At 35.3% G+C, this 23488-nt stretch overlaps 1 protein-coding gene across 2 annotated transcripts in view; it reads left to right on the forward strand.

Moving 5' to 3' along the window:
• The window catches only part of LOC129235251 (protein PALS1-like), a 185400-nt gene that overhangs the window by 157224 nt on the left and 4688 nt on the right, over positions 1–23488 (forward strand). For both annotated transcript variants that reach the window (XM_054868959.1, XM_054868960.1), the window contains 8 exons: positions 5490–5698; positions 9645–9866; positions 11897–11972; positions 13368–13453; positions 14071–14151; positions 21434–21633; positions 23053–23111; positions 23198–23269. In XM_054868959.1, coding sequence (XP_054724934.1) covers positions 5490–5698; positions 9645–9866; positions 11897–11972; positions 13368–13453; positions 14071–14151; positions 21434–21633; positions 23053–23111; positions 23198–23269 — 1005 coding nt within the window. The remainder of the gene's footprint in view (positions 1–5489; positions 5699–9644; positions 9867–11896; positions 11973–13367; positions 13454–14070; positions 14152–21433; positions 21634–23052; positions 23112–23197; positions 23270–23488) is intronic.

Consider the following 23488-nt stretch of genomic DNA (forward strand, 5'->3'; position numbering starts at 1 on the left):
AGCTATAATTTCAAATAGTTTGCCTATTGAAGGGATGAAACATTTCCCAACCCTTGAACATTCTATGTCATTCGAAGGCAGGGGCGTGCACAGAAATTTTGGGGCCCGTCACAAATCACTTTCACGGGCTCCTTCCATGTTATTTACCCCTTCGTCCCTACATATATTTCACTCTTCATTTTGAAAATCTCGCCCCCCCCCCCCTCCCTACACGCCCCTGTTTGAATGAGGGGGGGGGAGGGTCTGCAGCAGATTAAGCTTGTGCTGGTGTTCTCAGTTCGCAACTACAGAGCTCGAATACGCTACCTTGCGGTGATTAACAATACTAAAGAGAAAGGTAAAACATTCCGTTCCACGTGTTTTCTTTGGGGTAAATTACAGGCTTCAGACAGTTTATGGTGTAATCTAATTTCAGAAGAATAGAAAAGATAGCTTCCTACAAACACGATAAAAATTTCTGTCATTCACTTAGCTTCAAAGCAAGTTATAAGTTATGGCATTTGTTTGTTTTATCCCTTTCATCCGCCATTAGACAGTGGCTGCAACGCCCCCTATAGTTTATTGGAGTTGCGAATTAATCAGATCAGCAGATGTAAGGGTTTCAATGTTAGCGAAAGTCTTAGGCTAGACTCAATTCAAGCGTGGAACTAAATCGTAAAATGTTACTAGAGACTAGAGGTGGGCAATGTCGTTCTTTTCAAGTATCCGTTCATCAGAGGATCGTTCCTTCTTTTGATCCGTTCATTCAACTCGTTCGTTTGAACGACTTCGTTCATTTAAAAAAGTTGCAGGTGATCTCTCTGCACGGCATACTCACCTACATTCGAAATATTTCATTAGATCCAGGGACATGCACAAAGGGGGGGGGGGGAGGGACACCTGTAGGCCCGAGAATGAAGGGGGCCCAATATTTTTCAAACTAGGCGTGAAATGTATGGGCAAACAATATGGAGGGGGAACGGGAAAAGTCATTTGTGACGGGCCCTAATTATTCTGTGCATGCACCTAATTAGATCAATTATATTAAAAGTAACTAGAATGATCTAAAAGTAAGAAAATATGCCTATGAAAATTGATTTTAAAAAAAACTTTATTCAGGTTTAGGTGCGTAAAAAATTTATGGTTCATTTTGTAAGATATTTCTCAGTTGCTGAATGGTTAAGATACGTATTCCATTCCGAAAATTGCAGGTTTCATTTCAGCATGTCACAAAATGTTTGTGACGTCAGAAAATTTGCCAGAATTGAACTTACGTGAAATAGTGCACTAATTCTAAATAGAAATATCATATCGCCAAGTGTTATATGGTCACAGATGGAAAAAAAAAAGTTGTCGAAACTGACCTTTTTTGACCCCAAAACAAACGTAGATGGTAGTTGATAGGTACATTTTTGAAGACGAAAGGATCACAAGAAAAGTGAAAACAGGTAAGTTTACAAATAATTTTGACAACAGAAGGGTTTTAGCGGGTACGTGGGACAGGAAGTAGAACGTCCAGACATTTTGTTAGTAGTCTAAAGAAGTTAACACAAAACATTACTAATGGATACATTAAAAATTGCAACGGTTAACGAAAGATGATGAATTAAGCAAAAAGTAAAAAGGTTCAAAATTAATATATTGTACTTCACTGAAAAAAATAAAGTTTGAGATTGATGGAGAGTTAAAAATTTGAAGATGAATGTAATTGAAAAAAAAAATGCGATTTTATTACAAGTTCGTCAATACAGTGTTCCAAACTGCTCACCGTTCAAAAGAACGGTCGTTCATTTTTTAGGTGAACGAACGGATCCGTTCATTTTAAAGATTCGTTCATGAACGACACATCCCTACTAGAGACCATAAATTTGAACACTATTTTCAAGAGTACAAAACTGCAGTTTTGCAATTCTCTGGAACGCCTTAGCATCTTTAGCTGTGCAAGTTAGTGTGAAAATCGGGAAAGGGGTGTTCTAAAAAAGCTTTTTTTTTTTTTTACTATTATTATTTTGAATAACCTAATTATGCGTATTTCCATCAAGTTCTTTTTGTTTTCGGGTGGGAGCGAGATTTAAAAATTGCTCTTTTTCTAATGAGCTCGTGCTTAAATTTTATTTTCTATGGGAGAGGATTGTTGAACGTTCACGTGCGGGGGTGGAGCCCCCTATTTATTTAAAAACAAACTTTAGAAAAAAGGGTGTTTGAAACCAATTTACGTTAAATCTGCATTATTTTTAATTTAATTAATCAAATATTTCGGGGAACGGCGTACTGGTAAAATATTATTAAAATAAAAATGAAATGTAAAAGTATCCTCACATAAATAATAGACGATAATCGAGTAATCCACGTGTTTCAAAAATGAAACTCGCGCCACGTCGTGATAATTTGATATTGTGTTTTGATATTGTTTAACATGCAGGGAAAGGCTTTATTGTGACAAGGCCAGGGGGGGGGGGGGGACGACACTGACGCAAAAAAAAAAAAAAAGGAAGGGAAGAAAGAAAACGGCTGGGGGGACTCGGAATAATAGAAAACGTAAAGATTAAGTAAAATTTACTCTCTTGGTCTTTACTGTTGTGGCAGTGATAGAGTTAATTGTTTTCTAGTAAGCAGTTTTGATATCCCCCCCCCTTTTTCTTCTTTTTTCATTTTTTGAGCAATCACGATTGCTTATTGCTTTCATTTGACTGTCCTTGACGTTACGGTTCCTTTTTCAGCTTGGAGCAGGGCTGCAGCACAACCGTCCACCGGCGGCGGCGCGGCTGGTCCTGAGCACTGTCCACCGGAATCCACTTTTGCTGGGCGGTGGCTTCCATGTCCTACACACGCATGGTCATATACACTCCCCTACGTGCGCACGCCTTTACACACATACACACGCCTACGTGCACACACGTAAGCCTACACACACAACTATACACACGTAACCACCCAGGAGGAGGGACATGCTTGGGGGGGGGGGAGCCGTTTCTAGAAACAATAACTCTAATCAGTAGGGTCTTGTCGCAACTCGTGATTGCGAAAAACATAATTTGAATTCAAAGTTTCGGAATTCAAATTAGAATTAATTGGGGGAAGTAGGTCACAGATTTTACTTTTTTTTCTTATTTTTTTTTGGGGGGGGTGGAAGGGGCTTAGCGACATAACTGACTAGGGGTCCGTCTTGGCTCTCTGCGACCTTGGACAAGACTGGACTCGATCCGGTAACTTAACTGTTTTACTGGTGCTGGAGTTAAGGGTTAATTCATTGGTGTTAGGGTTAAAATTTCAATTTACAAATTTCATTTTTTTTTTTTTTTAAATCACCAAACAGGCAATAGCTTCGATAAAGTGTAGAAACAATTTCAACCGTCATACCATGACGGGCGATTTTCTAGTTGCATAATAAGTTTATGCTGTGGTGACATCCTGTTTAATCTACTAAAAAGTAATATAACTTTATGATTCAATCCATCTTTACAATTTTACCATTTCATCACGTGAAACATCGAACCTCCTCTCAACTTGGATTGTCATTTAGAATTGTGAAGAAAAATCAATTAACAAAAAATTGCAGACGTAGAAACGAACCCTTAACAAAAATCGTGACAGCAAAAGAAGTTTCAAATAAAGAGTTCAAAATTGCTCATTTCCGATCTTCAATTCGATCACTTGATTTTATTTAGACTTTCACGCTGTTCTAAAAAGAACGCGTTTTCAATATGAATCGACACAAATCATTGTGCGTGTAAAGACATTGCAAAACGTTCGATTTTAAAAGTTAAAATGAAAATATCCTTTCTGAAATGAATGCGACACACACAAAAAAAAGAAAGAGACATAGAAGATGACGTTTTTCTTTTTTCGTACAAATTCAAGACGACATTCCTCGAATAAACAGAAAATGAAAGATGACTTCGCTGAATGAATCGCATGAACGGATTTTAATCGCTTTTAAGGCGATGATGTTTTTTGTGATTGTTTATTTTACTTGACGTTATTTACTTTTTATTGTTATTAGTATTTGAAGGTTGTGTGAAAGGAAGGAAAAAGCACTCAGCACAATTTTTTATTTAGCGCCATCGATATTTAATTTTATCGAGTGGAAAATGAAGATTTGAAAGGAATTGGAATAAAGCGGTTGTTTGTTGTTTAATTGGTACATGTTTGCACTATAACTGTTTCAGCTCCTCCGTCAGGATTTCCTTGAAATTCGGCAAAGGGGACGCAAGGGTCACCGAGGGCCAAGGCCTTGTCAGTTTGTTCGTCGGGTCCCCTCACCCCCACAAAATAAAAATTATATTACAGTAAAACCTGTAAAGTTGGCTACCCTTATCAGTTGATCACCTGTCTAAGTTGACCGCTATTTTCAGGCACAAAATTAGATCAATATCATATAATTCAACCTCTATTGGTGGTCCACCTGTTTAAGTTGACCACTAAAGTAGTGCACCGCAAGTGGTCAACTTACACAGGTTTCACTGTACTTCTATTTTGAGTCTAGTTTCAGACGAGGCTGCTGTCCTCTAGTCGGCACTGGGCGGGGGGGGGGGGGGGGGGCGGGCTCTCATTTGGTATTTTACAATGTGTGTGTGAACGCAGCAAGAATTCACTTTCTGAAGGGGGGGGGAGGATCTACTATGCGTTAAAATCAATGACTCTGAGCAGGAGTTGATCCCCCCTCCTCCCCCGCCCTCTCTGCGTCCCTGTGTGTTTTTAAACCACATTTATGTTGATTTAGCTGATAGAAAATCATAATAAAAAATAAGTTGAATGAAAATAGACTACCGTTTGCAAACAAACAACGTTTCTTGCAACAAAAAAAAATGCCAACACATGTTTCACGGTTTTAATTCTGTACGGTGTGAGGTTTTGTCTCACAAGTATAACAACACACCACACACGCAGGGGCGGCGGGTGATGGAAGAGGTCATGGGGCCATGACCCCCTCTTTCCTTCCCCCCAGACCCAACACACACACACACACAAACCGTCAACACTATTACATCCACATTGTGTTCAAGCACTTTGTGAATCACATGCACGATTGCAGCAGTTCTTTTAATTCATTAAAAAAAAGCTTAAAGTCAATATTTGAAGTAATATGTTTTTTCATTACTATGATAGCAGCTAATAACGTTTTTGCCAGACCCGGATATATAAATTTTGGGCCCCTGCAAAAAATCATCAGGGCCCCTAACCGCCCACTGGAATGCCTTCTCCCCCAAACGAGGGGTCGTTGTTTGTTTTTAACAGTATTTTTTCGCACGCAAAACCGTAGGTTCCTTCGTAGGGGAAAGGTGGCGCATTTTCCACAGAATGTGACCCCTCCCCCCATCCTCCCCCCGTGTGGACCTGTAACCATGTGGCAACATTTGATTTACATTTCAAGTGTGCAGATTAACTACCTAGAACTCGGCTTCTGTCGATGTGTCGGTTTTTCTTAGACATACAGCTTCTCAAAGAAGTTTTTATCTTTTGTTGTCACTCCATGTTATCTCAAATTGAAAGGTTTTTTTTTTCTTTAGCTTCCGCAGAACTTGTGAATATTTTACACAATGTGGAGTCGTTGCTTTCCAAGACTGGATTTGAGGAAAGTCTGTTACCCTTAGAGAAGCTCTTGCATTCCCAAGAGTTCCAGCCTTTGCTCAATCTACACAATAAAGTTCAGGAGACGTGTTGTTTCAAGTGCCTCCCTAATCCTTTATGTACAGATGCACAAGTCATCTCTCTTGAAGTAAGTAGAATCTGTTATCGGAGATTAAACCTAAATGCTCGCACTGCTTTATTTTGGGTACCATTGCCATTACTTCTCGCTTCATTCAGAAATACATAAATGTTTCCACTAACTCCCCCCCCCCCCCCATCTGATCAATGGCGTCCCGATGGGAAGTCACTGTCTCCTCACCAAAAAATTCTTATTCGACGAATTTTATCCGATGATTTTGCAAATTCGGACATAGTATTGCACTTACACGTTAAAAACATCACAATGTGTTCAAAATTAAAACATGGATAGTATCGATGCATGGATACAAACTTTTAAAATATTGATGTTCTGAAACATCGAACTATTTCATGTATATTCCAGCATAATACACTCTAAAAAAGTTTTAGTGCTAGAACTAAATTTATTGCAATAAATTTATTAATTGATAAGATTTTTAAACTGTCAGAGATAAGCTAATGCAGGGCTCATAGTCCTCCTATATTTCCTATATTTTCTCAATTTGTCAGATATTCTCCTATATTTCCTATATTTTCTCACTATCTCCTATATATATATATATTTTTTTTGTCGAATGTTAAATGCTACCCAAAAATGCAAAAAACTTTGATCCATTTTTTTTTTCTTCTTTCTCCCCTGCCCTGTGCACTCTTACATCTTTAATGTTGGCATATGTACTAAACTTCTGTTTGATTATTTTAATAAAACATACAAAATATAGATGGCTTTACTTGCAACTTTTAACTTGTTTTCAATTTTTTTTTAATGAGCTTACTTTGTAATTTTAAAAGTATAACATGTTAACTTTAAGTTTACTGCTGTAAAGATTTTGAATTTTATCACATATAATTTTACATGTTGTTCAAATGACCAGTTGTAACTCAAGCGATTGTTTTTGAAAATGCTGTGTACAGATTTTGGTATCAATTCAACTTTGAGTACTTCAAATGTTTCAAAGCTTGTAGCTCGCTGAAAAATGTAACTATCTCGATGAAAAAAAGTGTTGTTTTATAGGATTTTGTTTGCTTTTTCAAATATTTTTTTTTGTGTGTGTGTGTAGATTTTCCAAGAGATTCAGAAATCGGTCTTCATCTCAGAATTTTTTTTTATTTTTTATGGCTCATTTTTTTCTATTTACTCGATTACGGTTACAAATTGCAGAGGATAATGGATGGTTCTATGCTCCATTTGGGCTCTTCTAACACCCCTTTTGTTTGGCAGATTAGGTCAAATTCACCCCTTATACATTATGTACATACAGTCCTACCTCCCAATAGCAGACAATGTCAGGACCAAAATTTTTGTCCGTTAACGGGGAGTGCCTGCTATTGGGGATTTTTTGAATTTACAATGGCATTTTAATTTTGTATTTTAAACCTACACGAACAGTGTATAGTTCTAAATTAAATTAATGAGTATTGCTTATATAAGTGAACTTAGCTAATAAGTAAATAATCCGCTGAATCTTTCGGGAAAATAAAATAGGAAGGCATTTGTGTAAATCGTTTCCTCTAGCTGAACAAAACCAGTCAAGCACAATGGAATCAATATCGTTGATTTTCATTGATACTGGCTTTTATTGGTACTGCTAAGCCCCAGAACATCGTAAAGGAGTAGAAGAAATGCTTGCCCCAAAAGCAGTGCTGAGCAAAAGCTTGCCAGACACAGAAAAATAAAACGAAACTCGGCTGATTTACTATCCGCTAACGGGGAGTTTTATACATTAAACGCCCATCTCGACGGTCTGGGGATTCTGAAACTGTCCTCTAACTTCCACTGTCTGGGAGTGTCCATTAAGGGAGGTTTGATTGTATATAATTGAATCAGTCACTTTAAGGAATCAATTCCTTAAAAACAAAACAAAATCCGGTTTTAACATTAAATATTGCAGAATATTTGAATCAAACATACCGCTTAAATGAATCAAGCGTATGAGACTGACCATTTGTCTCTCCCACAAGCATGGTGCATTAGCAGTCTTTATTTCTTTGCCTTCTTTTAGCAGTTTTTTGTTCTATAAATAGTGAAACGAAGGTAAGGCAGAGTGTTTCTCACTTTTGGTAACGATTGTCTCATGATATGTCCATAAACACCAGTGAGACGAGAGAGACATGGAGTACACAGGACATTTCATTGTTAGTTTTAGCATTGAAACAATGAGGTACCAATACCAAGGACTAAAGGTAAATTTATGACATTGAAAAAAGAATGCCCAAATTAATTATTACCTAGTTTTAGCAATCAATAAGAGATGCGTTTTTCGAAGCACGTAAGTTAAATATCTGAATTTTGTAACTGCTTTTTCATACTGTTTTGAGATTAAATTCTTCAAATAATCAGAAAATGGATATTTTGAGGGCGATGTATACTTCTAATAATATCTCGTTTGACGAAAAATTTAATAAAGTTCTCTGAAATTGTATGTAGGATTCCACGTTTTAAAAAAAAGGGAAAAGAAAAACACGCACACACAATTTTGCATAATTGAATCAAAATTGTGCTAAACAAACATGATTCATATAAGCGACAGTGGGTACAAAAATTCATTTGCTCTCATATCTGTGACTCATCACATTGCTATGACTTCATCCAAAATAGAATTGTATTGATACTGACTCTTTTTTTTTTCTTGTACAATGCTCCAAACATACTTAATGCTATACTTTTTCGAAATTCCTATATATTTTTCCCTTTAAGCTCCTATATATTTTGCTGTCAAACTCCTATATATTTTGCTGCAAAACTCCTATATATTTTGCTATCAAACTCCTATATTTTCCCTTTTAAACTCCTATATGTTTTTTTCCACTTGCTATGAGCCCTGCTAATGATAATAATGATGATTAATTATTGGCATTTCTAATTAAGTAATGCAAAGGGATAGATAACTAGTACATTTAAAATAGAAAGAATTGAAACATCAATAGAAATTAATGTAAATAATTTTGCAACATTTTTTAAATTTCCGCCTGAATAATATAAAACTAAATGTGAATCAATTAGAGAACTTTAAAAAATTTCAAAGTTAATTTGAAAAAAGGATTGTTTTTTCTGCATTATAAGAATACTTCTATAGACAACTAACAATAGAAAACTTTTTCCAGTGTGATAGATCTCGAAAGAATTAATTAATAATAAAACTTTCATTTCACTGTAAACTGTAAACATATTCATTTTTTCAAGATATTTTTGGTTCAAATATAAAACATCGACATCGAAAAAAGATTGAAGGCAAAACTTACGATGTTAGAAAAAACGTCGCTGTTTTAACAAAAACGTTCCATGTCGCACCACTAGTAGGTATGCGTGCTTGCTCATATTTCATCATTCGGCAAATTGAGAATTTAACCCTCCCGAAATTTGTTTGTTTCTCCCTTTCGTCCAAGAGTCGATCCAGAGGAAAGTCATGGGGGCCATCACTCCCCTCTGGATTTATCCAGAAACAGAGCTTTAAAAATTATGAAATCATGTAATTGGGGAATCGCGCATTTTGTTGTAAGCAGAGGGGCCCACCTGAGACAGGGGTCATGTTCTATTTTTGGGGGGTGTTTGTAGTATTTAGGGGGGTGCGCCCTTGCACTTGGGGGGTGGTATCCCTGTGTTAAGAAATATTCCTTTGAAAGTATGACTTTGTCGAAATGAATCTAGCTTTTTACATTTTGCCAAGCTGAAGTGAAACATAAATTAGTATTAATCTTGAATGTTTCAATGTATCAAAATTTTTAAGTCAAATTATTTGTTATGAAAAGGAAGTTAATATCATTTGAACAAATACTTTGCAAGATATAAAAAACTGATGTATCAGAGTTTTTGAGACAACCAACAGATATTCAACCACATATATCTTCAAGGTAAATTTCCATGTCATTAGTAATGATTTTTTTTTCTTTTTGTAATACGATATACTTTTCTTAAACTCTGCTACTTTAAGGTAACCCATACACATACTTTATAGGTTGTGCGAGCGCTTCAAGATGTCCCTTCCAAGGAATCCAAAGAACTACTACATATTTTAGGACAACATTCTTTTGAGAACTTGATGTTCTGTCATGACAAAGTGGCAGCTGCTCAAATTGTGCCAGAAGTGTCCGAGGAAGAGGAGCTCCTATCGCGAGTGTCACAGTACACAGAAGAGAGCATAAAGATAGTTCGTATCGACAAAACCACTGAACCACTAGTAAGTTATAAGACTTATTTAATTGAAAAATATATTTCTTTATTGGAAATTGTTCAAAGAAGGGCCAGTAAGGGGACTTTTTGATTTAGTTTATGATGCCAGACTTAAAAGGCTTAATGCATATAGCCTGGAGCAAAGGAGAGTAAGAGGGGACATGAATAAGTTGCTTATATTTATCAAAATGAAAGATGTTAGTGAGTTAAATTTTTACATGGAAAGTAAGATGAGGGATGATTATTTTAAGCTGTTCAAATCTCAGGCTAACCTGGAAATTAGAAAAAACTACTACTTTGGTAGAGTTGTGGGCACTTGGAACTGCTTGAACTGGAGGAGGCTGTAGTGAGCAAGGGGAGTCATTGATCCTCATTGGGGACCAATAAACTGACTAAAACTTGCATAGCTGGGCCCACAGCCCGTTGCTGGTCATCACATTTGTATTTGTATAAGAATTGTTTCTTGAGATCAGATTAGATGCTCAATTTCAAATTTCTACTTGGTGTTTAGATGACATATCATGATATGAGGGTATAGTAAAACTTTCAAGAAAGATTCTTTTTTTTTTTTATTATTAATAACATTGTTTTTTGTTACTTATACTTGGTGAAATCCTTTTATTAAACTGAATTCAATGTATCAGCAGCAAAGTGACTGGCTAATTATTAGTGTTTTGATTGAGGTAAAAACTCTATATTTCTTTCTAATTAAACAACTTGAACTGAAGAAGAAATGCATCAAACAATGTTTTGATGGATCATCTTAATCATGCAAAATGTTGATCTGCTGTGTTGTGAGTAAACATGAAAACCAGATTAAATCTACAACACATCATAGCTGTTGTCCATTAAACTTTTACACTGAAGAGGGAGCTTAATTTTAGCCTGGAGACAATTGTTTTCTATCTATTAATCTATTCTTTATGCTTTATCAGTGCTGACTGTTCACTTTGGTAGAATTTCGATTATATCCTTATTAGACCTTTTGGAAAAATATAGTGATTACCTTTATTTAAAATCTTATATCTTATGGCAACTACTTTTGTTTAGTGCATACCGTATATACTTGCATATAAGTCGACCCACCCCACACACACACTTTTAATAGGAAAATCGGGGGGGGGGGGAATCGAAAATCCGCGTCTAAGTCGAGCCCTTACTTTCAGAAGAAATCGGGAACGTGTTCCCGCAATTTTTGAACATAAACGTTAGAAAAGGAAGGAAAATGAAATGTAATGAACATTCTTTTGTTAAAAAATGTCTGATTTTATTCTGTCTTTTAAACAAAAAGGGTTCGTTTCTGTGATCGCAGTTTTTGTTAAGGGTTCGATTTCACGTTTACAATTTTTGTTACTTATTGCTATTATTTTGAATTAATATCAATAAAGTTTTGTGCTGATGGCTATATTACACTATTTTATTTACTATATATATTTTTTATGAGCAATACATCGGGACTATTGGGAAAATTTACGAATATGACAATTCCTGCACTTTTTGCGTACTCGATCTTTCACTGTAATTATTTAGTCTTTATTTCAAAGTCAGTCCATATAAAGTTATAGCAGAATGTGCAAGTATTTAGTTCTTCAGTCTCTGTTTAACAGAATTGGACTAAAATCCGGATAATGTTTACAAATGCGAGTCATTTTCCCGAGAATTATTCGGGTAAAATTTTCGAAAGTTTTGCCCCGCGAATAAATTGGCCTTCTAAATTTTAATCACATTTTTGTATTAAACTTCTCGATTCATATGCGAGTATATACTGCAGTTAAAGTTATAATGATGAAGTGGAGCAGTTTTTGTTTTTAATTTGATTCTAAAGTTTACATGCTATATTTTGTTTGAATTATTTCACACTCAGTATGTGGGCATAGATACGTTAAACTCAGTGCCAACTTATAAAATTCAACACATTACAGTCTGTTTCCCTTAAGCTTTCCAGTAGACCATTTACTGTGTAGGCAAATGTATTGAAAGAAATTATGATTAACATTTGCATATGAAATTTTGTCATCAATTCTTTGATATTTTTAGGGTGCTACAGTCAAAAATGATGGTGAAGCAGTTGTTGTAGGACGAATTGTGAAGGGAGGTGTGGCTGAAAAAAGTGGTAAGTTTGTTCAGTTTGTGATATTCTTCAATTTGTAAAATTAAAGTATTTCTTCCAACCTCTCCCCTCCCCCTTTTTTTTTTTGTCTCTCTTTTTGCCTAAATCCTCGATAATTTTTCTGAATATTATAATATTATTTTGGGTAAATATCTTTTCTGTTAATATTTCCTGAATATGTTTTTATTGATAGGATTACTAATTGAGAAAAATATCAACTAACACCAAGCTTGAAAACAATCCGTTGTTGATCTATTTAATTGGTCCATTGAATTTTTGAGTGTATTAAATGGTTTTTAAAATCAATGTAAACAGTCAACAATTAACTACCCATTTCAGTTAAAATTGCTGCCAAGGGCACAGTGCCAACTCAGGCCACCCTTCAGCAATTGCAGTATAAAAAAAATTACAATGTATATGGATCATATGCAATTTAACTAAGTAAAAAAAGGAAGCAAAAATGATTTTGTTATTCTTGTGCATTTGCATGAAGTCACTTTAGTGTGAAAAAAAAAAAGATCATGGGTGTACTAAAACTTGGGGGCCCAAGGCAATGGCCCAGAAGCCTGTGTGGCAATCGGGTCTTGTTAGGTACTTGCATTCATCCAAACATTATCCAACCTTTTTTTTTTTTTTGTCAGAAGTAAAATCTTTGTGAAGAATAAAAAATGATAAAAAATATTAAAGCTCAAATTTGAATAAACTTTGCATATAGTGCAGGTTCTAGTTAAAAGATTTTTGTTTTTGGACGAGCTCCTTTTTGTTGAGGTTGAAAAACTGAAATTCTAAGATTAGCACATAGCTAGCAATTGTTAACCACAACTCCTCTTCCTTATTTCAACAAATGAAATTGTTTAAACCTCAACTATATGTGTGTTTTGGAGTGAAAAATACTCTCTTTTTCACCTTTTCAATGCAAATAAAATTTGAATCTTCTAGAAATCGAACAGCAATCATATTAAAGCCTCAATGATTCATTGTGCCCATGTCCGAAGAGAGGCCAAGTCAGCCTAGTTGGAAACTAGAGGGCCGTCCTTTGAGGGGGCCCAGTTTGGAATAGTTGTAGTATAAATTTTATAAGTTTTGCAGGCCCAACAACCAAACTGACAAGGGCCCTTCATGGCTCTCAGAGGCCCTGATTCTAGCTGTTGCTTAGTATGCAGAAGCTCAAAACTTCCTTGTAACCCAAATTTGATAAAAGAAACTCTTTAATAAAAGTAAATCATTTTTAATTTCAGAATCACATTTCTTTCCTTTAAGGGAACAAACCTATTCCTTTCATTCCTTTCCCTAATTCCCCTTCCTCACATTTCCCCGCTTACTGTTTTATTTCTTGATAATTCATTTTACAATATTAGTCAATATTCTGCAGTAAAAACCTCTCTCTTTAAAATTTAGGTTTACTTCACGAGGGTGATGAAATATTGGAAGTGAATGGACTAGAGTTAAGAGGCAAATCAGTGAATGATGTTTGTGATATAATGGTATGTTTTGACTTGATTCGCCATTATTATTATTATTGTTCAAACTATCTAGAAATAAATTTCAATGTTATCAATTATATATTTGTGCCAAAATAATTTGCTTATTGGAAAATTTTATTTTAGTGACTATAAAAATTAAAAATATTTGAACTAGTTTTCAATTAATATTGCAGCGAAGGAGAAAAAAAAAGTTTTACGAAAACCTTCCTGTATTTTTTTTTTAACTAATAAACCATCACTGAATGTTTGAGGCAATTTCAACTCCCTTTATTTAACTTTGATTTGAATTTTGCGAAAATATTTTTCGACTTTGTATTCTAAAACTAGTATTGAAAATAGTTGTCAACCATATTTTCATAGCCTTTAGGGATCAGAAGCTATGAGATGTAATGGGCTTGTTTATGAACCAGGTCAATTTATTTTCTAAAACTTCAATGAGATACTAATTAGTTTTTGATTTACTGTAGCATACATGTTGCTGCATAAACTATACCATCTGTACAAAGATCGATTTGCTAATCAATACTTTTTATGAAAATCTGTTTTTTCATGCTTGTATTTATCAAAACATTTTACATTTCCTTTTAAAATTAAAATCTCTAAATCTACTCTTACAGGCGACTATGACTGGTACATTGACATTCCTTATTGTTCCTGGTCAGTTTGATAGCCCAAAGCCACAAACCAGGGAAGGAGTAGTAAGTGTGCATTGATTTTATTTTTGTTGGACTGTATCATATCACATCACACACTCCAGGGTCCCCCATACCTACCACTATTTGTGATTTAACCAATCTGATGGGGGCCCTGAAGACAGCTCTGTTTTTTCCATTTATCCTTACCTGTTGCTGAGTTATCCCTGGTTCAGCAACCCCAAAGGTATTAATTCACCTGGAGGACCATGGCATATTTAACATATCCCAGTAACCATTAATGAACATGGAGGATCTTCAACCAGCTAGCATCAAACACAGGGCCCTTTGGTTACGAGTCTGACACCCTACCAATCAGGCTACCATGGTCCCTGTTGGGCTATAGTAGTAACAAGCCCCTAATCCTGAACCCCAAGAGCAAAGGTGCCCCCTCACATGCCAGAGTCCCCCTCCTCCAAGAATGGAAAATAAAACCCTGAAATCAACCTCCTAAGAATGTCATTGGAGCAGTTTACACAATGCCTCCCCCCCTTTGGCAGGCACCCCCTCCCATACCACAAAGCCCTCCCTCCCAAGAATGAGAGCCCTCCCTCCCCCAAGAACGGAAAATATAACCCTGAAAACAGCCCCCTAAGAATTTCATTTTAGCAGTTTACACCATGGGTCCCCCCCTTTGGCAGGCGCCCCCTCCCATACCACAAATCCCCCCCCCCAAGAATGAGACCCCTCCCTCTTCCAAGAACGGAAAATATAACCCTGAAAACAACCTCCTAAGAAATGCATTGGAGCAGTCTACACCATGACCCCCCCCCCTTTGGCAGACACCCCCCCCCCCAGTAAGCAAAATATCTTGCCTCAGTATTGCATAAAGGTTGACATGCAAGAAAAATCATCTTGCATTAATGCTGCCTCAATCTTGTTATGTTACTCCATTTATGCTGTCAGCAGGCTGCTACAATATTGACTGAGAAGATGTATGCAGCATAATATCAGGAAAAAAATAAGGTAGGTTGCTTTTGTAATATTGCATACGTATTGATATGACAGGATAATATCAAGATGTTGTCATGACAGCATGAAATCAAAGGTCTAGGCAAGATGATCTTGCTTTTGTAATCTTGCATACGTATTGATATGACAGGATAATATCAAGATGTTGTCATGACGGCATGAAATCAAGGTCTAGGCAAGATGATCTTGCTTTTGTAATATTGCATACGTATTGATATGACAGGAAAATGTCAGGATACATTGACATGACAGTATGAAATCAGCACATTTGCAAGGTGTTTTATCTATTTATTTGTATTAGTTTCACTTTAAACTCGAGAATTAAATTTCATTCTTTAATTATTTCTGTTATTCTTCAAGATAGTTTCTAGCCTAAGAATATTTTCTTAAAGCTGACATCCGATCGGAAATTCATATAAAGGTATTAATAGTACTCGCAATTTAATTTAAAGAATGAAAGTTTCTTCGTTTTGCGTAATACTTGACTTATTTTTTAAAGTCATGCTTCTAATTGTATTATAAAGACATAATATTCCTAGTTAGGAATAATTGCGGAAGTTTTTATAGCACATTTAAGAGTAAAGATAGCAAAATAATAAATAAATAAATAAATACAATAAAGTACATTTCCAAGAAGATGTCAGCATTAAAAATATCCATGGACAAAACATATGAATTTATCATAAAGAATAACATAAATAACCATTGAATAAAATTAATCTTACTCTTGAGATTGAAGTGATAATACGAAATTCTGGACTTCATGTCCTTTTTCTCAAAATCTGGGACGAAAAAAGTAATTTTCGGCCATTTCTAACATTGATCGCACATCGTCTGCGATATGACTTGTTTAGTACTACATAAATAAACAAATGCAGCTATCAGTCATTCATAAGTTATTCCTTATTCCACACTAATAACTAAGCAACCAACTTAACGAAGCCTAAAGATTGCAATGCCACGTGCTCTGAACCGACTGAATCAAAGGTCGAAGGAGGAAAATGTGCTAGCAATGCGAGGGACGCTGGGTAGAAAGAACTGTGCACATGCGCAAGTATCGACGAAGGTCCACATGTTCTATTGTGTACTAATTACCTTGACGGCGACAGCATGAAATCAATATCATCTTGACGGCGTCAACATGTATGCAATGTTGTTATTGTAAGGTAATATCAATACTGATATTTTAAAATGAATGCAATATTGCATACGTGTTGTTATTGTAATATTACTTTTTAATCTTTATGCAAGCTTTATGCAGTATGAAACACGTCAATATTGACGCCGTCAGTATAATATCAAGATCTGTCAAGGTTGATGCAAGAAATTTTGCTAGTAGGGCCCTCCCATGCTACAAAGCCCCCTCCCCCACATAGGCGGATTTAGGCCGAAATATTTGGGGGTGCAACAATAACAGGGATCTGAGGAGGGGGGGGGGTATTCCCGGAATAACAAGGCAGTGGCGAAATCAGAAAATAAGTTTAGGGCGGGACACACTTTTAAGTCTAAAAAACGCGATGTAAACCATATTTAGTAAGATTAGGGGATGAGCAATTCTTAACATTTCAAACTGCAGAAAAAGTCTTAAACGAAAGTTGATATTAGAAACAACGGGTGAATCTAGATACTGGTTTGGAATGGGATTCACGCTCCAGAAAAAATTTGAAATAGTAGTTTTGAAAACGCAGTTTTACAGTTCTTGGTGATATTTTAGAGGCAAGAAAGGTACATGTGGCTCCAAGGCCATTTTTAGAAATTTCAGTGTTATAAATGTGATTATAGTCCATATTTATAGTTTGGGTTATGAATGAAACTCAGACTGCCTCCAATCGATTTTTTGAAAAGCAGATAGAAATATGTAACCCCCTCCCCTCCTCCACGCTACCTCTTTAACTTTTCATAATTGAAGTTTCAAAAATACTACGGAGGACAATTTTTGATGCTGTAACCGCACGGGGTGTTCTGGAGCTCTCCCCTGGAAAATTTTCGAAATTGAAGTCCTAAGAATGAAGTTCTTCTGCAATAATCCATGGTATTAAAAAAAAGGGATTCTCCCACTTAAATATTTCGAAATAGTAGTTTTCAAAACCAAAATATTAACACTCTTTGATGATAATAGAGAGAGGGGGGTCAGAGGCTCTTGTTCAATATTTTTCAAAATTAAAGTCTTAAACACATGAGTGCAAGACCATATTTGTTAACGTTAGGGACACTGTACTTTTTCCAAACTGAAGCTCCAAAAACGCAATTTTAAACGATTTTCGATGTATTTAGGTGATTAGAACATCTTCCTTGGAAAATTTGCGAAAGTGAAGCCCAAGAAACGAAATTTGAGGTACCCTGTAATAACTTTAACTGGAGGAAGGGCTTTGGAGAAGAAACATTTTGAGGACTAATAGAAAAAATGAAAAGGAAATAGAAAAAAATCAAAAATAAAAAAGAGGGGGGGGGGGGGAGATATGAAAGAAAGAGGATTGTGCGAGAAGGCACACAATTCGTCACCAATAATCCGAAGCTGTTGAAAAATTTATATGTCAATATTTCTTTTTGAAAGAGATATTAAGATTTTTTCCCAACATTCTTATTTTTTTCGTAAAATAACTGCATTTTCCCAAAATGAGATCTTTTCTTCTCTTCAATAATAAAGAATATTTTTTTAAAAAACATCTACTCAGCATTTTGTGGGGAGGTCACCAGTCTTGTGCCCCTTCCCCCCTGGATGCACAACTGCAGCAAAATGCCCGGAAGTCCTCCTTCAAAAATTTTTAATTATTTACCTTAAAATTGTTGGTTTTCGGTTGATTTCGGTGTAGATTTTATTGATCAAATTTCTTGCAATAGCCTTTTTTTTTTTTTTTTTTTGCACTTTATTAGTCTTTGTTGTTTTAAAATAGAAGAATTTGTATTAATATACGAATAAATACCCAATTACAGAACATGCAATTATTCTATACAATAACACAGCACTGAACAATAAATTGCTTGAGAAATTTCTTTCTTTGCATGAAATTATTTATTAGGGTTTTTTTTTTCAAATGGATAAAATTACTTTAATTCTTAATATGAGCACAGTTATGTTTTTCTTGCACTAGCGACGTGGTGTGACACACTGGATTCAAGTAAATTTACTAGTATAGCAGCTATGGATTTTTTCCCCCAACTGCGTTTCTGAGTGAAAAAATAAACTAATTAAAAAACAAACTAAAGTAAGTGAAAAAATAAACTAAACTAATTTTTTTTTTCAAAACCCAACCAAAAATGTTGGGGGTGCGGCGCACCTCCTGGCACCCCCGTAAATCCGCCTATGCTCCCCCAAGAATGAGAGCCCCCTTCCCCCAAGAACGGGAAATATAACCTTGAAAACAAACCCCCTAAGAATTTCGTTGCAGCAGTCTACACCATGACTACCTCCCCCTTGGCAGGCACACCTGGTAGTAAAATGCATGATGTAAATTATTGTTCCTTCAAAAATATTCTTCTTTTAAAAATGTCCCTATCATTGCATTTAGTTTTAGTGCAGAGGAGGGCAAGTTTATTGAAAGAGGGGACAACCCACTCAGTCATCCCTGAGTTGAAGGAAAGAGGGTACACTTAAATGATGCAAGGTACACTGACAGCACACACTTGTCTTAAAAAGCATTTAATCTCAATTAAAGTAATCGGTTTAAAACAGTTTGACATCTCTTTTTTGCATTACAAGCCTGTTTCTCAATATAAATATTTGAAGTCTTTCAGTGTCCCCTTTGCTCAGGACAAAGATTTCAATTCTTTACTGTATTTCAGTGCTTTCGAAAATTCTCTTCTTTTTATGATTAATTTATTTATTTTATCTGGAGTATCACTATTGCATTATTGACAGTTGGCAATATGACCTTGAATATGGGCAAATCTTTTTCATGTCTAAAAATTAAACAACCCAACGAAACCACGGCGCCATAAAGCCGACTACTACCGGCGCCGGTCTGCTCAATTGCATCTCCCGAGAGCCCCAGTTAGAAAAAGCGCCCAGTTTCCCCTTTTTTATCTTAACTTTTGAATAGTTATTGTGTACAAAGTTCATTAAAATATTAAGAAAAACGTACGCTAATTGTTAGATTGACATCAGTTTTCACTTATCTGCTTCAATACTCTCAAAACTAGCCGTAACAAAATTATGACTTTTTTTTTCTTTTTCATTTTTTGCTGCTCGCAAAAAGTACCATGTCTTTTAGTTTTTCTTTTTTTTCTGCCCTCAACTTTTAAGCCCCAATCGCTGCTTCTGCCCAGTACCACCCTTTTAATTCCAAGAAACAGTGATAAGGAAATGACGGGGGGGGGGGGGGGGATATCAGTTGTGGAGGATGAAAAGCTTTGTAAGGCAAGCAGTTACTAAGATATTCTGTGAAAAGAAAAAAAAACGGAAGTGCTACGATAGCAAGGGAAATTTTTTGTGAAATAACTGTCCGTTATTCGGAGTGTCCGTTATTCAGAGTGAATTACATGGAATGGCCTATATTGAGGGACTGGGACTTGCAAAAATGTCCGTTAATTAGAGGTGTCCGTTATTCGGGAGTGTCCGTTAAGGGAGGTTTCACTGTATATTTAGGAAAAGAAAACTGCAACGTGTGTGTCGTATGCAGACTCTATTTCATTAGTTCACTGAATGAAAAAATGTTTTCCCTAGACATGATTTGTATCCATGCGCTGTGTAACGAGAAGAAGCACATGGTACTACTATTGCACTGGTGAACATTAACTAAAATTTCAGGAATTAAGAAATGATTTTATGGTGGTAGAAATTTTCAACTAAACACTTCAGTTCAGGAAGTACTTAATACTGATGTGAAGGCTAGACTTGAAATCCTGTGAAATCAAGAACCTCCGAATAATGTTCTTCTTAATGAAGCATGCTATAAGCAAAAGCATAATCAAGATTCAGCTTGAAAATTTCAATTGAATAACTTGTAAATATGTTTGCTTAAAAACAGAAGTTATGTTTTCAAAACTGTCTCCCATTACTTGAAAAATACCCATTACTTGAATTTTTTTTAAAGTAGTACTTTATTTTTACTTTCTTCTATATCTAATATATAGAAGAAAGTATTGGATTCGTGCAAATTTTCGAATTTCGAATTTTGACGGATTCGAACGTTTTGAGGTGTGCTGAGTCCATTTCGACTATTTTTGGAAAATGTCTGTCTGTCTGTATGTGTGTATGTATGTGTGTGTGTGTGTGTGTGTGTGTGTGTATGTATGTGTGTCACGTCTGTGTGTGACCAGTTTTTTGTGGCCACTCTACAACAAAAACTACCGCATGAAATCGAACGAAATTTGGTACACATATGTGCCCCTATGTGAACTTGTGCCCATTAGTTTTTGGCGCGAATTCCTCCAAGGGGGGTGGAGCAATGGGACGTTTTTCGAGTTACGCGTGCTTGCTATTCCTCAGGAAGTAACTGGCGGAATCAAACAAAATTTGGTCCATATGTTGGTACTAACAGGAACAGGTGCTGATTCAATTTTGGTGTCAATAACTCAAACGGGGGTTGAGCTATAGAACGTTTTTTGTCGTCAATTGTGACTGCTGTATCTCAAGAAATAATGAACGGAATGAAAGAAAAATTTATCGGCAAGTAGCCCTTAGTGGGTATAAAAACTGATTTTATTTTTGTGTCAACAGCTAAAAAGGGGGTAGCGCAATCACCCGTTCTTTTTTTCCATTTTGAGTGCCCTATCTCAAGAAGTAATGCTACGTTCTGGTTGAAATTTGGAATATATGTGAATCCATATGTAAACAGGCTTTGGTTCTATTTTGACGCCAATTGCTCCAAGAGGTGTTGATTTTTTTTTTTTTTTTTGCGAATAAAAATATTTTTATTAATGCAACAATAAGAAAGATAAATCGTAATAGATTGTCGTCTGCGTATTTCTCGTGATCTTAATTGTATGGAAATGGTAGGAAATATTATCTCAATGATTTAAAATTTTTAACTGTTGCCATCTTATGTTTGTTAACAAATAAAATATTTGTAATTCATTCAAGCAAGGCTTTTAAAATAACTTTCAGTTTTCGCTCTTTTGCTTTGCTTTTAAAATAATTCAGACATTGGGATGGTAGTCAAGTTTTTGCATGTGTAATTTTGTTTTTGTTGGGAATATTGCTTCCTCGTCAAGCATGGGGAGGGATCAGAAAAAAAAAAGAAAAATATAGAAGAAAGTTTCGTGATGGCCACAACATACTAGTTTAAAGCTAGTTTGCATTTTCTTTCTTCTTTCCTTCTTTTTAACCATAAATCGGATCTCTGATATTTGACAATTTACTCATTGTTCTTTTTAGATACACCTAAAAGCACACTTTGATTATGAACCAGATGATGATCTTTACATTCCATGTCGGGAATTGGGAATGTCATTTCAGAAAGGAGATGTGTTACATGTCATTAGCCAAGAAGATTCAAATTGGTGGCAAGCCTACAGAGAAGGAGAAGAAGATCAGGTCCTTGCCGGTCTGATTCCCAGCAAAAGTTTCCAACAACAGTGAGTTTTGAGTTGTTATTCCAGCTCATGGGGGTCATGGCTCCCCCCTCCCCCTAACCAACAACAATATTATCCATCCATATTGATTTTGAATAAATGTGAATGATTGCAGTATTCTTTTCAATTCATTAATTATTTTTGAAGTAAATATTTGAAACACTCCAGTAGAAGACCATTATAATGCACACATTGGGACCAGGGCTTTTGCGTTATATAGGTTTTCACGTTAGATAGATCATTTAACAAATTTTGAATAATTGAACTCGAAATCTATGTATTTGCACTTCAAAATAAGTTTTAACCACAATGAGTATTAAAGCAGTAATTATGCAATGTAATATATATATTGTCATTCACAAATAAATATGTTTATCAATCAAAAGAAAGAGAGTTATCCTGCTCTTCTGCTAGTTTCATGGCTTGCATAACAGTTGTAACACTTGCATTTTCAAGAGTGATCTTTTTTATTTTTTTACTGTGAACACTAATTTTTATTTAAAAGCTTTGATTTAAGATAGGACAAAAAGCTGTTTCAAAATTTGATTTGCTTCAGAGTTTTTATGTTTAAAAGGTGGAACAGAGGACTTTTTTTTAACTATATCTCTTATTATTTACTTTTGAAAAGTTGCGTGGTCTATAGAGAATTGTGTTATGTAGATTGGCGTTATAAAGGTATTCAACTGTACTTCTTTTCATTCCTTAGGAAATGAATTATTCGCTTTCAAGCCCTATAAGCTGTCTTTTACGGCAGAGCTGGATTTATTGACACCCAAACAGAAATCTTTTGTACCCAAAACTCTATAATCTTCATCATGATCCCCCCCCCCCCACCCAAATGGTTGCCTGCATCTGCATCTGCTACACATGGATTAATTATTTTGCTGCATGAAATGTTCGACAATTGTTTCTTTGATTTAAAAATAGTTGTCTTTATCTTGAGGGTCGTTTAATATTAGAGTCAAACCTTGTCGAAACATACTCAAAGGGACCTTTAAAACTGAATCGACTTAACTGTAGTTTATCTTTTCAGAAAACCAATAAACAGCAAGCAATAGGGTGGGGATGGCAAATGTAGTTTGTTTTAGCAATAATTCATTGTAAGCGTGTTTGAATTAATGAGGTTTGATGTATTTACCTTTTAAAGGTGATTTTCATTTTTTTTTTTTATCTATTCTTTGTTGCTTTTTTTGGTTAAGTTTTTCTTTGCATAACATTTAAATTAAGCTTTTTTTTCTTGGTACTCGTGTTTATATCCTATTTCATAGTGCATGAAAATAAATATCAAAACACACTTCTAAAATTTGTTTAAAATTCTTCAAGGAACATGAAGTGTAATCGATTCTGAATTGAAATTGAGGTCTGCATTTTTATCATAAAAAGGCTTTGGATTTGATTCTTATAATCGCTATATTTTCTTAGGAGAGAAGTAATGAAGCAAGCTGTTGTTGGAGACACTAGAGAAAGAAAAACAAAAAAAGGTATGAGCGAAGTTTATTTTTTGAAAGTGTGATTCCGTTTCTTTGGGAATAAGTTTGTAATTTTACAATTTGTTTCCCCTATAAAGGAAAATTTTTGTGTGCAAGAAGATATCATAGGAGGAAAAAAAAGAAGATGCATAACTTGAATTATAATGATGGTAAGAGAAAATATATTGCTTTTTGTTTCACTTTGCTGTGTATATTAGTAGTAGCTTCACTTATATGTGTAAATCTTCTCATTTTTGCTAATAGATTCTTTTACTTTTTTTTTGGGGGGGGGGGGGGGTACTTGAATATTTTCATATTTTCTTTGTTTAGTTATTATTTTTATATTATTGTTCTTAGTAATATTTTGTTTTGCTTTTAAATAATGAGTT

Source organism: Uloborus diversus, chromosome 2, assembly GCF_026930045.1.
Source record: "Uloborus diversus isolate 005 chromosome 2, Udiv.v.3.1, whole genome shotgun sequence".
NCBI lineage: Eukaryota > Metazoa > Arthropoda > Arachnida > Araneae > Uloboridae > Uloborus > Uloborus diversus.